General features: G+C 43.2%; 1 protein-coding gene across 1 annotated transcript in view; it reads right to left on the minus strand.

Moving 5' to 3' along the window:
• The window catches only part of VPS4B (vacuolar protein sorting 4 homolog B), a 30,671-nt gene extending 19,806 nt beyond the window's left edge, over window positions 1-10,865 (minus strand). Inside the window, exon 1 of the mRNA XM_007105110.4 lies at window positions 10,589-10,865. Within this exon, the coding sequence (XP_007105172.1) occupies window positions 10,589-10,615 (27 nt within the window). The 5' untranslated portion in view covers window positions 10,616-10,865. The remainder of the gene's footprint in view (window positions 1-10,588) is intronic.
• Window positions 10,866-16,573: the final 5,708 nt, after the last annotated feature.

Genomic DNA, 16,573 nt, shown 5'->3' on the forward strand with positions numbered 1-16,573 from the left:
TGCTCCGCAACGGGAGAGGCCACAACAGTGAGAGGCCCGCGTACCGCAAAAAAAAAAAAAAAAAAAAAAAAAAAAAAAACAAACAAACAACTTGAAAACTTAAATTTTAAATAGCAAAAAGATGCCACACAATATAAAAAGTAGAATTGTTAAATATTAAGCAATATTCCTAATAATATGGAAAAATGAATAATGGAAGTTTTTAAAAAGCATTATACAACTTTTACATATAGCATGAGATCAAGTATTTGAAACAACAGCAAACAAACAAATAAATAAACTTTTAAAAAACACAGAAGAGGGGTTTCCCTGGTGGCGCAGTGGTTGAGAGTCTGCCCGCCGATGCAGGGGACACGGGTTCGTGCCCCGGTCCGGGAGAATCCCGCATGCCGCAGAGCGGCTGGGCCCGTGAGCCATGGCCGCTGGGCCTGCGAGTCCGGAGCCTGTGCTCCGCAACGGGAGAGACCACAACAGTGAAAGGCCTGCGTACTGCAAAAAAAAAAAAAAAAAAAAGCACAGAAGAAAGATGGGAAGGAAATTTCACTGAGCTTATCTTTGATAAGAATCAATTTTTTTCATTTTCTACTTCTTCACATCTTGCAGAAATTCCATAATGAAATGGGCAACTTTTGTAGTACTTTTTAAAAACTTTTTATTTTATATTGGAGTAGAGTTGATTAGCAATGCTGTGTTAGTTTCAGGTGTGCAGCAAAGTGATTCAGTTGTACATATACACATATCTATTCTTTTTCAAGTTCTTTTCCCATTTAGGTTGTTACATAATATTGAGCAGAGTTCCCTGTGCTATACAGTAGGTCCTGGTTGGTTATCCATTTTATTTTACTTTATTAAAACTTATTTTATTTTTTTAATTTTGGCCGCGTGGGTCTGTTGCCGCGTGTGGGCTTTCTGTAGTTGTGGCGAGCGGGGGCTGCTCTGCGTTGCGGTGGTGCACGGGCTTCTCACTGCAGTGTCTTCTCTTGTTGCGGAGCACAGGCTCTAGGCTTGGGGGCTTCAGCAGTTGTGGTGCGTGCGGGCTCAGTAGTTGTGGCATGCGGGCTTCAGTAGTTGTGGCGTGCGGGCTCAGTAGTGGTGGCTCGCGGGCTCAGTAGTTGTGGCTTGCGGGCTCTAGAGCGCAGGCTCAGTAGTTGTGGCGCACGGGGCTTAGTTGCTCCGCAGCATGTGAGATCTTCCCGGACCAGGGCTGGAACCTGCATCCCCTGCACTGGCAGGCGGATTCTTAAGCACCGCACAACCAGGGAAGTCCAGATCCATTTTAAATACAGCAGTGTGGACATGTCATCCCAAACTTCCTAACTGTCCCTCCCCCACCCCCGCAACCATAAGTTCGTTCTCTAAGTCTGTGAGTCTGTTTCTGTTTTGTAAGTTCAAAAGTTGTAAATAACTTTAAAAACACACACACACAACTACCAAAAATAGATCCATACAGCTACGTCCAACTGAATTTTGACCAAGATATAGAAAGGCAAGTTAATGGCAGAAAGATAGGCTTTTAAAGAAATGGTTCCAGAGCAAATGAACATCCATAAGCCAAAAAAAAAAAAAAGAGAGAGAGGGAGAACACCTCAAACTAAACCTTGTACTCTGTTCAAAAATTAACCTGAAATGGATCACGGACTTAAATATAAAACGTAAAACTATAAAATCCTTAGAAAAAACAAAGAGTATCTTCACCATCTAGGGCTAGGCAAAGGGTTCTTAGACTTGACACCAAAAGCGCAATATATAAAAAGAAAAAATAAAAACAGTATATTGGCATAAAAAAAGACACATAGATCAATGGAACAGAAGAAAGAGCCCAGGAATAAACCAACACATATGTTCTCAATTAATTTACCACAAAGGAGCAAAGAACGTATGATGGGGAAAGAACAGTCTCTTCAATAAGTGATGCTGGGAAAACTGGACAGCCAAATGCAAAAGAATGAAAATGAATACTATCTTATACAATACACAAAAATAACTCAAAATGGATTAAAGATTTGAACATAAGACCTGAAACCATAAAACTCCTAGAAGAAAACACAGATGATAAGCTCCTTGACGTTGGTCTTGGTGATAATTTTTTGGATTTGATGCCACAAAGGCAACAAAAGCAAAAATAAGCGTGACTACATCAAACAAAAAAGCTTCTGCACAGCAAAGGAAATAATCAACAGAATGAAAAGGTAACCTACTGAATGGGAGAAAATACTTGCAAATCATATATATCTGATAAGGGGTTAATATCAAAAAATATAAAATACTCATACAAATCAAGAGCAAAACCCAAAACAATCTGATCAAAAAATGGGCAGTGGATCTGAATAAACATTTTTCCGAAGAAGACACACAGATGGCCAACAGGTGCATGAAAAGGTGCTCAACGTCACTAATCATCAGGGAAATGCAGATCAAAACCACAATGCGTTATCACCTCACACCCATCAGAACGGCTACTATCAAAGAGACAAGAAACAAAAAGTATTGGTGAGGATGTAGAGAACAGGGAACTCTAGTGTACTGTTGATGGAAGTATAAATTGGTGCAGTTACTATGGAAAATAGTACGGAGGTTCCTCAAAAAATTAAAAACAGAACTACCATATGATGCAGCAATTCCACTCCTGGGTATTTATCTGAAGAAAATGAAAATATTAACTTGAAAAGATATGTGCACCCCCATGTTCACTGCAGCGTTATTTACAACAGCCAAGATATGGAAACAACCTAAGTGTCCACCAATGGATGACTGGATAAAGAAAAAATATATATATCAAATATTATTCAGCCATAAAAAAGGAAATCATGCCATTTGCAAAAACATGGATGGAACCTGAGGGCATTATGCTAAGTGAAATAAGTCAGACCGAGAAAGACAAATACCATACAATCTTACTTATAGGGGGACTCTAAAAAACAAACCCCAAAAAACAAAAACAAAAAATGAGCTCACAGACAAGAGAACAGACTGGTGGTTGCCACAGGTGGGGGGTGGACGAAACGGGTGAAGGGGGTCCAAAGGTACAAACTTCCGGCATAAAGTAGATCAGTCATGGGGGTCATGTGTGGCGTGGTGACTATAATTAATAATACTCTCTTAAGACTTTTTGGAAGTTACCACAAGAAAAACATTTTGTAACTATGTATGGTGACAGATGTTAACCAGATGTACTGTGGTGATCACACCTCACAATATAAACAAATATCGAACCATGTTGCACACCTGAAACTAATACAACGTTATATATCAATTACACCTCAAAGGAAAAAAAATAATGATAAATTGGACCTCATCAAACTTAAAAATTTTGGGTCTGTAAAAGAGCCTGTTAAAAGGATGAAAAGACAAGCCAAAGAGTGGGAGAAATGTTTGCAAACCACATGTTTGGGAAAGGACTAGTACTTAGAATACAGAAAGGACTCTCAAAAATCAAGTTTAAAAACAACTGAAGTAGAAAATAAGCTAAAGACATAAATAGACATTTCACCAAAGAGGATATACAGATGGCAAATAAGCACATGAAAAGATGTTCAACATCACGAGCCGTTAGGGAAATGCAAATTAAAACCACAATGAGATATCACTAAACACGTATCAGAATGGCTAAAATAAAAAATAGTGACAATGCCAAATAGTGGTGAGGATACAGAGAACTGGATCACTTATACATTGCTGAGATGTAAAATGGTACAGTCACTCTGGGAAACAGGTTTGTTTTTTTTTTTACAAATCTAAACATGCAACCACCACATGAATCAGCAACTGCACCCCTGGGCATCTATCTCAGAGAAATAAAGACTACGTTCACACAAAAACTTGTACTTGAACATTCCAGATGCCCTTCATGGTTAAACCGTGGTACACCCAGACCAGGGAGTACTACTCAGTAACAAAAAAGAATGAACTACTGATATACACAACTTGGATGAATCTTGAGGGGATTAAGCTAGGTGAAAAGAACCAATCCCAAAAGGTTACATACTGCATGATTCCATTCACATAACCTCAAATGACAAAACCAGAGGTGAAGAACCGTTTAGTATTGTCAGGAGACAGGAATGTGGGGGGAAGAGAAAGGGAAGTAACTGTGGTTATTAAAGGGCAACGAGAGGGATCCTTTGGGAGAGAACTCTTCTGTATCATGACTATGGCGGGGGATACAGGAATTAACTCGACGGAACTCTGTGTGCACAGACACACACACACACACACACACACTTAAGACTGGGGAAATCTGAGTAAGACAGTAGAATATATCAATGTCAACATCCGGGTTGCGATACTGTACCATAGTTTTACAAGATGCTGCCATCAGGGACAACTGGGTGAAGGGTACACAGGCTCTCTCTGTATTATTTCTCCCAACTGCATGTGAATCTACAATCATCTCAAAATAAAATTTTCATTAAGAAAACTATCTTTAATATTTTAAAATATGCACACACATACAAATTAAGAACAAGCATGGTTTACTGAAACATTCCACCTGGATTAATTTAGGTAGTAAAACTATTCAACAGAAATAAGAGCCAGTAGAAAAAAATAATCATGGTTATGCTATATTTAAAATAAGCATACAATTAAGATAAGAAATTATTCAAATAATCCAAAAACTAATCATATGTTGAAAATATTATATTTTGAAGCAGTTGCTCATGGACTGCATAGAGATGGGATAAATGGGAGGAACAGGCCTTCCCTCTGCTGTGGCAGGAGGGAAGAAAAATAAACGGTGTGTGTCTCAAAACTGATAAAATGTAGCAGTACATGTTTCACAGTTCAAATAGCCTGAACTTGGAGCTAAATTTCCAAGTTTGGTAAACTCTGCAGGATATAAAGGCAGAGTCACAGCACCTGGTCATCTGGTGGTTTGGTGTACCTGGTCTTATACAAATGCATCCAGAAGGCTCAGAGGCTAAGTCACACAGCAGAAGTAAGTTCTTCCTTTTTCTGCCTATAATTTCCTTCTTACGCTATTTTGAATTGCTGTGCCGCGCACCTCTTCAGCTACGCATTCCCCTCATTTGCTGTCAGCCCTCTTTTAGGAACCAAAATGACATTTGTTAAAACTCGTACAGTATTTAAAAATCTAGCTCCAAACATGGTACCAATCACTTTAAAGCAGCCTTTCTCTGATGATGGATGCATCTGTATTTGCACTGTCCAATACGGGAGCACATGGCTTTTGAAACTTTTGGCTAATGTGACTGAAGAGTTTTAAGTTTTATTTAAGTAAAATTTAAATTTAAATTGCCAGATGTGGCTACCATACTGGACAGCACATGTTAAACCTTTAATCAAAGATGATGATTGGAGGATATGCATCTGTTTTTCCCCGGATGAATGCTCCACTTCACCCTTGTTTCTGTTAGCATTTTTCATTTGAAACAAAATTAACTGTGTCTTGCATGGTGTGGGAGTGCCAATTATTCTTTCAGAATATAATCCTGACCGTCTCCATCGCTACCACCCTAGCTCAATCCACTATCACATTTGTCAAACCTACCGCCTAGCCTCCTCTAAGCGGTCAGCCTGCTCCCACAGTTGATTCGGAAGTCCACACAGCACCAGTGAAGGGCACCCTTGGATGGCTTCCCACTGCAAACAATAAATCCCAAATGCTGGGTCGTGATCTCCCTGGGCCCCGGCTCTGTCTGGGTCTCACCTGAAACCCTCTGGTCCTCCTTCACTCAGTCGGCCTGTGGACCAGGGCCCCTCTGCCCAACCCCCTTCCCTGCTCTTTCCCCAGATGGACGCACAGCGGTCTCGTATGCAGTCACAGTTCACATGCCAAGTCCTCAGAGAGGCCCTCCCTAATCTCCTATTTCAAAGGCTGCGCCCCACCCCTGATTTCAGCTCTCCCCTCGCCCTGCACTTTCATCCCACTGCTGCGTTTATCATTATTGCCCTGTATACTCACTTATTGGCCATCTCCTTTAATACACAGGGAAGCTCCACAAGGAAGGGGACTTCCACCGCTGGCATGCAAACAGCCCTCCTTTAGCTATCCCTGACACTAAAACCCCCTTCAGCTTGCTTCTGTTTCTCTGCTACCTTCAGAACCCAAACCTCACCAGGGCAGTCTCTACTCTTTCCAATTCCTTTTTTTCTACTTACCCTTCAGCTGCCAATCTGGGCTTCTGTCCCTTATCTTACCAATAAAACTGCTCATATCAAGGTTCTCTGTGATGCCAGATCCAAAGACCAGCTCTGTGTCCATCCTGATCTCTCGACAATATTCTACAACAGCGTCACTTCCCTTCTGGAACACTGCCCTCTGCTGAGCTCCCAAGCACCACTTTCCCCGTTTTCCTCCCACCTCTGACAGCTGCAGCTGATTCTTCTTCTTGTACCTGACCCTGAAATATTAGGGTTCCTCAGGGCTCGGGCTTCTTTCTGTTTACTCCCTCCCTATGTGAGCTGTTCTCAATGACTGAAGCTGCTTATCTTTAGGCTGATGATTCCCAAATTTATTCAATTTTAAAACACACCACTCTTCTGTTTAAAATCCTTCCAGTGGCTTGTTTCTGCGCATGTGGGTTTTGTTTTGTTTTCGTCTGTCCTCTCCCACTAGGATATAAGCTCCATGAGGACAGGAGTCATGCCTGTTGTACTGGCTCCTTTATATTCTGGAGTCTTGCAAAGAGGCTGGCACAAGACTGACTGAATCTCAGAATCAGCCAGGATCCAGTCGTCAATATGGAGGCACAAAGGCTGGAACACCTGGGACTTCCTCTTCAGATCAGGAGACCATGATGTGCCCACACTAGAAAACCCAGGGCAACTGGGTAAATTCAGACCCACCCATCTCAGGAGGAAAGATGTCCCAGCCCCTGTCTTTCAAGGCTGATTCTTTCCCTGGTGCTCTGGAGCCCATTCCTACCTTCCTCCTCAAACATTTAGTCCCCTCAATTGTATCAGCTCAACTGTTCTCCCCAACCTAACCTTTCCCTTTTCTGGGGAGCATTCCTTAGCATAAAAATGTATGCAAGTCCTATCTTAGACTTACAGCTACAAAACACCAACAGAAACACACCAGCTCTCCCCAATTCTAAGGTTCCCATGTAGCTACCATCTTCTTCAATACTTGCCTCTTCATCTCCACAGCAAAGCCCCGAAGAGAACACGAAGTTCACCTCGGTTTCTTGATTCCTGCTCCCTGACTGCCAGATCTCTCGCTTTTCTAGTGATGGGTAACTAGGTGAGCACTTAGCCCTCGTAAGAGACACCTCATATGGCCTCCTTTGGCCATCAAGGCACCATCCTCTCCACGTTTTACTCTTGGCTATGTCACGATTCTTTTTCAGGCTCCCTTTTCTCTCTCCGTAAACGCTGATATTCCACTGGGTCTGTACCTTGGTCCTTGTCTTTCCTCATTCTATAAACTTTCCAAGATGGCCACACCTCTGCTACCATCCATATGCTACTAACTCCCAAATCCTTATTCCCGGCCTAGCCTAAGTTCTATACATATGTACCCAGCTGCTCAATGGACAGTTCTACCTGACTGTCCCCACCAGCATTTCAAGCCCCAGAAGTTCAGGACCACCCTGGCCCCAAATATGCCCCCTCTTCTTGTAATTCCCACTGTCAAGCTGTGCCCTGTACACACACAATGGTTTCTTTCTAAAACAAAAACGTGAGCTCACTGCCTTCTCTGACTCCCCATCTACAGCAGGATGGGGGCCAATCACCTATGTGCAGCACACACTGCTCCTTGTCATGTGGCTTAACTAGGCTTGACCTCTCACCTGGCACACTCCGTTCCCATCACACCAAACTACAGGGACAACCCAGACGGCTCAGACTTCATACCTTTGTGTACGTGTGCTCTCCACCTGGAATACCCTATCCCATTGTCTCCCTGTAAAACTCCAGCTTCTCCAACACTCAACACAGTCATTGTGGTCCTCCAGCTGCAAAGTCCTTCCCAGCACCCCCAGGAGGCCTAGCCTATGCTTCCTCTAAATTTCCACTGCCTCTTGTACATCCTTCCAAAGGTCACAAAGTATCCTAGTAGTCCCTTTATATGTCTGATGTTTTCACATCAGAATACAAGCCCTTGGAAATCAAGGATGATACATTTCTTTTATGATTCCCCAACATGTAGAAAAATGCATGGCATAGTAGACACTCAGAAGAGTAAATGTTCAAGACTGAGTAAACTTTGAGTTCTATACACAGTGAACTTGCAGTTTCTCCCAACCCTCTGTGAGGTTTATTACACTTCTAGACTGAGGAATACGTTGTTTTTCTCTGCTTGGAATGCATCCCACTTTCTTGTCCAAGAAGGCATGACTTCATAGTGAAAAAGCACAAACTTATAAGCAGATAGACCTGGATTCAAAACTAATCCAAGTCTTCAATACTAATTAACTGTATGTCTTTGGGCAAATCATAAACTTAATAAGCTTTGGTTTCTTATACTGTGAAACTGGAGTAATACCTTGAAGAGTTGTTTTGAGGACTAAATGAGATCACATCAAACACCAGGCAGACAATTAGTGTCAGTACCTTTCACTCTTATCTAAGCTCACATCATCTTCTCTGTGGAACATTTCTCATTTATCCTTGAAGAGTTACACAAGCCCTTCCTTGCTGCCCTCCCACACTAACCTTTAATTCTATTAGAGCATTACTGCATTATTTTATTTTGATTTTTAGTTATCTGCATTCCTCCATTTGATTATAAGCATCTGGCTACGGGGATTTTGCCTTATTCAGTGGGAAAGCTATTCGTTAGTTGAATATTCTTCATCCAAATTTCCTACATTAGAAGGTGGAAAAGGTTGAATGAGAAAGCACACCTGTGACCCAACCACTGAAAAAAGTATAACTCATTATCTCTCCCTCTGTTTAACACTATCAACTATGCCTTTAATATGGGTCAATCTCGAGCTGATTCACTGAAGAACATCCACAATCCAATTCAAAAATGATGCAAAGGATTACAGAATGAAACTGCAAATGTTGCAAAATAAAAAACATCAGTAAATAGATGAAAATTATATTGTAGAATGCCCAAATCACATGCAAACTCTTAACAAATAAAAGTCGGTGTACTATGTATAAAAATAGATGAGCAACAAGGATATATTGTATAGCACAGGAAATTACAGCCGTTATCTTGTATTAACTTTTAATGGAGTATAATCTGTAGAAATACTGAATCACTATGCTGTACACCTGAAACTAATATTGCAAATCAATCAAACTTCAATAAAAACATTTTTAAAAGATGGTGGAATAAAACTATGCAGTTAACTGACAAACCAACAAGGATAAAGACAAGATAGGCATTTCAAAAGAAATCGCCTTTGATCCTCAAAGGAACAACACTTTTATCAAATGACCAATACTTTCTCCAAGTACATTTACCAAAAAGACACCTTCTGAATGGGGCTACAAAAAAACTAATGTTAAGTGAAGATTGTTGCATCTTAGTCTAATGAAATCTTGTTGGAAAAAATACACATAAATCAACACATGACTTATTCTTTACTCTACGAAATAAGTCACGTTGCAATTATATTTTGTTAAAGACATAAAACATTTATTTTCATAATCTTTTGTGTCGATTTTTCAAGATAAAAGTCCCAAGCAGGTACCCCACACCTCCTTTTTGGTGAAAATATGATCTCGATTTAAATCAGTCTACTTTCAGTGATTTTTCTTCAGGATCAATTATCCTGGGCTCAGTAGATCCTCTATTAATTATCCCAGGTGCCTGTACCAGGCACTCAACAAAAGCCTTTTCAACTGCAAGATCAAGACAAAGATTCAATATAAGGATTCACGCTACTCTTTTGTCCCAAAGTTGACTAGTGGACTGGAGCTCTCGAGATTAAGTCACATTCTAAACTCCACTGAAGCCCCAGATCCATTCTAGGGATGGGAGACACTGTTTCAAAAATTTCTCATCTCAATGAATTCCATTCCACAGAGGTCTCACAATAAGTCTGAAGTATCAGGATTACATGCTTTATGAACAAAACACTGAACTCACTGCGGTAGGGTGGGAAAGTGAAGTCACAAAGGAGTTTAAAAAAATTCCATGATCTTATTTATATACTATATTTTGGGAGCCATTAGCGTGCACCTGAACGTATAGCTCAATGAATTCACGGATTCCTCAGATTCTGAGACTGTGCTCACGTTTCTATTCACCTGACAGCTCGAAAAGAAAGGCTTTGCTACACCAGCTTGAGGAACCAGGAGAGAACTCGAATCACCCTATTTTCAACTGGTCCAGAGTAATGCACTGGATACATTATGTTCTTTCCTCTCTCCCTTACACTGACTGCTGCGTTCGTGCCTCTGTTCAAAGCTCTGCCCAGCTCGGTTCAAACTCGGCTGGTTTGAAAAGGAAAAAACAAAAACAAAAGCCTCAACAAAAGTCAAATAGACCCACAAAGCCAGTGGGCTTGGGAAACCCCGGAAGCATGAGGAAAGCTTCCGACTCTCCCACCTGCCTCTGGGTCGGCGCGCCGCCGCTTCCTCCCTCTTCCCCGCCCCCCACTTCCCACCCCACGCCCAGCGCCTCCCCTTTGCTTGGGCTCTCCAGGGGGCGGGAGGATGGCGATACCTGGAGGTTGGTCGAGGTGGATGCCATGGCGGAGATACGAGGAGGTTCCTCGAGGAGGAACGGGGGCAGAGGAAACCTACAGTGGCAACGTCGAGTCGAGCCCGGAGCTGCCCCAAACGTGCGCAGGCCGGTGGCTCTTGGACCTCAAGCGGCGGCCTCCTTTCCAGAACTTGTTCCAAAACAACACTGCGCTCCAACAGCCGGCAGACACCCCCTCACAAAACTTCCGCAACCCCCAGCCCCTCCGGGCTCTCGTCCGGCCTCTGGCCTCAATACTTCCGCTTTCGTCATCACCACGCGCGCCACCCAGTTCCGAACTAAGCCCCCCGAGGCCTGGCGGAAGTCAGGCTGCGCGCAGGCGCACTGCGACTCCGGCCTAGGGGCAGGGAGGTCGCACTGGGTCGAGCACCGCGGTCTTTTCTTCCTTTTACGGAAGTCTTATCCTTTGAGATGAGTTATTGGTGCTGGCTTCTTTCACTCGACGGAGCATGGAGAGGGTTCTGTCGATCTGTGACTTTTGTGTGAAAAAAGTTATCCCGTCTCATAGACCCACTGGTTGGGGAGTTTGGGTCCGTTACCATTTACTCCTGTGTAAAGTGGGGGTAATTAAAGTACCTTCCTCAGGGTTGTGGAGAATGCTAGTGCTGCGCGGTTAGGCGCATTGCACAGTATAAGCGAACAGGAAGATCTCAGTACGCCTTAGCGCTTGTTATTGCTCAACGCTCTACACTTCATCATGCAAGCATTTTCCCAATGGTTATTGTCATGGCTCTAGGAAGCCCCGAGAATTTCAATAAAAGTTATGTATGGCGCTGCCCTCCAGGAACTTACGGCAGTCTGGTGGGGATGCAGGCTTCTGAACACAAGTCTTGTGAAACTGTTAGATCAGATATTATTTATTCCAGTTAACGTTACAGGGAAGGTTAATGGCTTGAGCAGGTGAGTGCTTTATGTGGGACCACAGATGTCAGGGATTAGTGGCAGAACTAAAATAAGACCTTTTTCCAGCATTCTGTTGTTTGCGGGCACAGTCCTCTTTTTTTTCTTCCTTTCATAGTTTAGCTTCTCAAAGGAAAACGAAATAGATGTTTAATCACGCCAACGTTTTATTTCCCACTCATTCCCTAATTCTTTCCAAACATCTTGTGTCTCCTAAATAAAGAACTTCCCTCCCTCGCTTCTTACTTAGTATTGTCAACTACCCAGTTCTTGAAATCTCTTCCGGATAGTGTCCTCATGTCCTTTCTCTAACCTCTTCACTTTCTCCCCTTCTTACTCTTAAGGGCAGAATTTCCTCAAGAGTCTGACGTCCTCTTCTTTCTCACTACTCAAGCTCTGCTCATTTTATCCCCTTCCTGGGCTCCAGGTAGCAATAGAATAGAAATGGCTTCAAATTTAAATCTCTAGCCTGCCCTGTCCTCTGCCCAGCATTTATAGCTACCTCCCAGAGAGCTCCAAAAAACCATAGGGTTTTCCCACAAGAAAAATTCAACACGTTAAAAGCCAAATTAATTATACCTCAAACTTCCTTCTCTGATCTCTCCTCAGAATAATATATCACCAAATCTCCATCATGCAGGCTCAAAGCTAAAGGCTTCTCTCTGCCTGCGTCTATCAATTCTACTTCCTACCCATCCTGTCCCCTTCCAGTTACTGATAAAATACTATAGGGACTCCAGCCCTTAGGATATCAGCACATAATAGACATTTAATAAATATTAAACTATTTAACTGAGCTGCTTAAAATAAGTTGCTGGTTCCTTAATGACTTTCAAGCTTGATTTTGCCTGAAGATAACAACCAGATTCCAATTTACCTTTCAATTCAATCCCTGAATGTTTACTGAACACCCACTGAAGACAAGTCTACTGGGCATTAGGAACCTACAAAGACGAATAAGGTGTGGTCTTTGCCATTTAGGATTTTACAATTTAGTGGAAGGCAAGACATGTAATAGTGAAAAGAGAATTCATTTGAGTACCACGGTTGAGTACCACCATGTGCCAGGCTGTTTTAGGTGCTGGATATGAACCAAACAGTCAAAAATTCCTCTTGTATCACCAATACAGTAATAAGGCCTATTGATACCATGTGCTCCCTGACATGCGATGAGGAGAGTGTCACCTGCGGTATTTTAAAAAATCTATAACCTCAGTCTCATCATGAGAAAGTACCATACAAATATAAATTGAGTTTGTTTTTTTTAAACTTCTACAAAATACCTAACCAGTGCACTTCAAAAATGTCAAAGTCATGAAAAAACAAGGAAAGACTGAGAAACTTGTCACAGATTGCAGGAGACTGACAACTAAATGCAATATGGGATTCTGGACTGGATCCTGGAACAGAACAAGACAGTGGAAAAACTGATAAAATCTGAATAAAGTCTGTATTTTAGCTAATAGTATTATACCAATGCTAATTTCTTAGTTTTGGTAAGTATACCATGGTTATTTCAGTTGTTAACAGTAGGGGGTGTTGGGTGAAGCATATATGGGAATGCTCTGTATCTTTGCAACTCTTTTGTAAATATTATTTTAAAATAAAATCCTTCCTTAAAAAGTCCTGTTCTTTGGGAGCTTACCTTCTAATGGAATAGAAACTTTTTACCTTTTACATGTGTGAGATAAATAGAAAATATATATTGGTCTCTGCCCCTGGTTCCTGGCACAGAGCTCCTGAACCCTTGGAATTTCCTGGGTTATCGAAATGTCTTTTGTCCTAATGAGGTGACCCTGGGTGGGCTCCTGGATGAGGACTGATCACCATAAAGTCCAAGCCATGATTAGAAACTTGGAATTTTCAGCCCCCCACCCCCATCCTCTTGAGAAGGCAGAAGGGCTGAAAATGGAGTTAATGATTGATCATGCCTATGTGATGTGATGAATCCGCCATAAAAATCCCCTAAGTATGAGGTTCAGGGAGCTTCTGTGTTGGTGAACGTAGAGGTGCTGGGAGAGTGATGGGCTCCGAGAGGGCATATAAGCTCCTCGCCACTTCCCAAATACCTTGCCCTATGCATCTCTTCTATCTGGATGTTCAACTGTATCCTTTATCATAACCTTTTATAATAAACCGGTAAGAGCAAGTAAAATGTTTTTCTGAGTTCTGTGAGCTGCTCTAGCAAATTAATTGAACCTGAGGAGGGGGTCATCGTAACCTCCGATCTATAGCCAGTCAGTCAGAAGCACAGGTAGCATCCGTGTTTTGTGACTGGCATCCGAGGAGAGTGTGTGTGTGTGTGTGTGTGTGTGTGTGTGTGTGTGTGTGTGGCAGTCTTGTGGGACTGAGCCCTTAACTTGTGGGATCTGACACTCTCGCCAGGTAGATAGTGTCAGAATTGAATCAAATTGCAAAACACCCAGCTGGTGTCGCAGAGAATTGCTTGGTGTGAGGAAAAGCCTTCAAGTATTTGGTGACCAGAAGTAACAGAAGTGAAGTACGGCATGTGTAGGTAAAAAAGATAGGCAGGGAAGAAAGACCTAGCAGGGAAGAACTGAGTTTTTCCAGTGCAACATGTTTAAATATGTAAATGTAAAAATGTTATATTCTCTATGGTTTACAAAGTATTTTCACATATATTTTCTCATTTCCTACTTCTGTGAAGTAGATCTTAAGTATCTCATTTTTACAGATGTGGAAGCCAAGCCTGAGAGAGAGAGAATTTCCCCAATCCATGCAGCTGTTAAGTGGCAGAGCTGGAGTTTGAACCCAGGGAACCTGACTTCGGGTCCAGTATCAGAAGATGGACAGTAACAGGTGCTAGAACAGAGGCAGGACACACCGTGGTGCCACAGAAGGGAGAGCGCTGAATTTGGAAGGAGTAGTTAGGAATTTCTTAGGGAAGGTATCAGTTAAACTGAATCTTCAAATCTTAAAACTGATTTTGACAGAGGCTAGGCCGTTTCAGGCAGCGGAAAAGCATGAATAAAGGCACGGAAGGGTGAAGTATATGACGCGTTTGAGGGATGGCTGGAAAGTAGAGAGCCAGGGGAGCTGCGGGGAAGGAGGGACCGGAGAGGAAGCTGAAAAGGCACCCGTGGGCACTGCCAGGTGTTCAAGGCTTTGGAGATAAGGAGTCTGGACTTTGTTCTGTAGGGAGTAAGGATTCATTGTAAAGTTCCCCGCGCCCCCCCCTTGTCCCTCCTTCCCTCCCTGCCTAACTTTGTTCCGTTTGGAAGAAAGTAGCTAGTAGAGTCCTGACTTGGTCAGATAACAAGTTTCCCCTGCTCTCCGAAAGCAGAGTATTCCTATGAAAGCTTCATAAGCCGACACGGCGTAAGGCAAAGAAACCATCACCTTAGGGCACATCTTGCTAACAGACACACAGAATAAATGGCGATAAAGCACAGGGGCTCACAGACACAGTTCAAAGAGATGGCAGCGGCTAGATGCTGAGTGAAGTTCCAGGGAAGGAGCTTGGCGGTGTTACTCTCCGTGGTGGTAACTCTGTAACTCACTGCGAAACAAACACTGAACTATATTTTTTCCTGATTTTCCCGTAAAAGCAAAAATCCTCTTCGGATTTCTTTCAGTTAGCAAAAACAAGTACTAACTCAGGTCTTTCGTAAAAGCGAAGTGACGCAAAGCAAATTTTCCAAAAGCGGGGGAGACCTGTATTGGTTTTGGGACGATGAATGTCGCAGTTGTTTTTGTAGGAGGGGCCAGGGAGAGAGAGGAGGCAGGAAGGTCAAGCAGGAGGCTACCGCGACAGTCTTAGCTTTTAGAAAACAGAGTCTGCAGAGCCAAACAGCGTATTCCCCATTCCTGAAGCACAGCTGCAACTTGGACTTTAATTAATACATCCTCCTTCCCTCAATTGCTTTCACCAATCCAACCTGTTAAAATCATACCTGGGCTTCCCTGGTGGCGCAGGGGTTGAGAGCCCGCCTGCCGATGCAGGGGACACGGGTTCGCGCCCCGGTCGGGGAGGATCCCACGTGCCGCGGAGCGGCTGGGCCCGTGAGCCATGGCCGCTGAGCCTGCGCGTCCGGAGCCTGTGCTCCGCAACGGGAGGGGCCGCAGCAGTGAGAGGCCCGCGTACCGCAAAAAAAAAAAAAAAAATCATACTTATTCTTCCAGTGCCTGTTCCAATGTCGCTTGCTCAAGACACCTTCAAAACCTCTCTGAACTCATAGCACTTTGGGACCTTGAATTGTCCTGAGATGATGCAGGCTAAGTGCCTAATACGGTGCCTGGAGCATAACACATATTCAGAAATTGTTAGCCTCGCCTGCATAGTGTTCCTTCTTTCTAGACTGTAAGGTCACCAAGGCCTGAGACTTCATCTTATTCACTTTTATAACCCCGTCCCCCCGCCCCATGCCCTCACTCCCCGCATATACACACAGAGTATGCGCTTAAGGAGCCAAGGTGTGTTAAACAAAATGAAGTCTCCTTGTGAATGATCTTTGGCTGGTAGGTGGCATCTGTGGATTCATCTTTCCACAGGGTCTCACATCCGGCCCATCCAGGACCAAATCCGTCTCAGACCATCTTAAAGGAAATGCATAATCTTGAAGGCCTCACAGCATGAGCGGGCAACCTGCTCATGTAGACTCAGGAGTCAGGTCTCTGCTTCTTGTGTCACCAGCTCCCTCCCTGCCCTGGGACATGGCAGTAAGGAAGGCAAAGCACTGACAGGGCTGATCATGTGAAGGAAGTGACTCATTGGGGATCTGAGGCAGAAAACCTGTTCTCCATATCAGGCAGCATACCTTTCTGAGTGTGCTGGTCACCTGGAGGCCCAGCCCTTCCCCACTTATTGTTATTCTTTTTATTCATACGAAGCTACAGAGAGTCTCGGATTGATAGGTGGGTGTGGGAACGGACCCATCAACATCAGTCAGCCCTGTGAGGATGGGCGTGTCATGGACTGAGGCATCCATTCTTCATCGTGGATTATTTAAGGTGAATATGCTCTAAGGCATCAGCTCAGAAGAAAAGGTGAGGTGCCTGCCCCGTAGAAGTTTGCAAGCTACGTCA

This window comes from Physeter macrocephalus, chromosome 19 (assembly GCF_002837175.3).
Source record: "Physeter macrocephalus isolate SW-GA chromosome 19, ASM283717v5, whole genome shotgun sequence".
In the NCBI taxonomy this organism is placed as follows: domain Eukaryota; kingdom Metazoa; phylum Chordata; class Mammalia; order Artiodactyla; family Physeteridae; genus Physeter; species Physeter macrocephalus.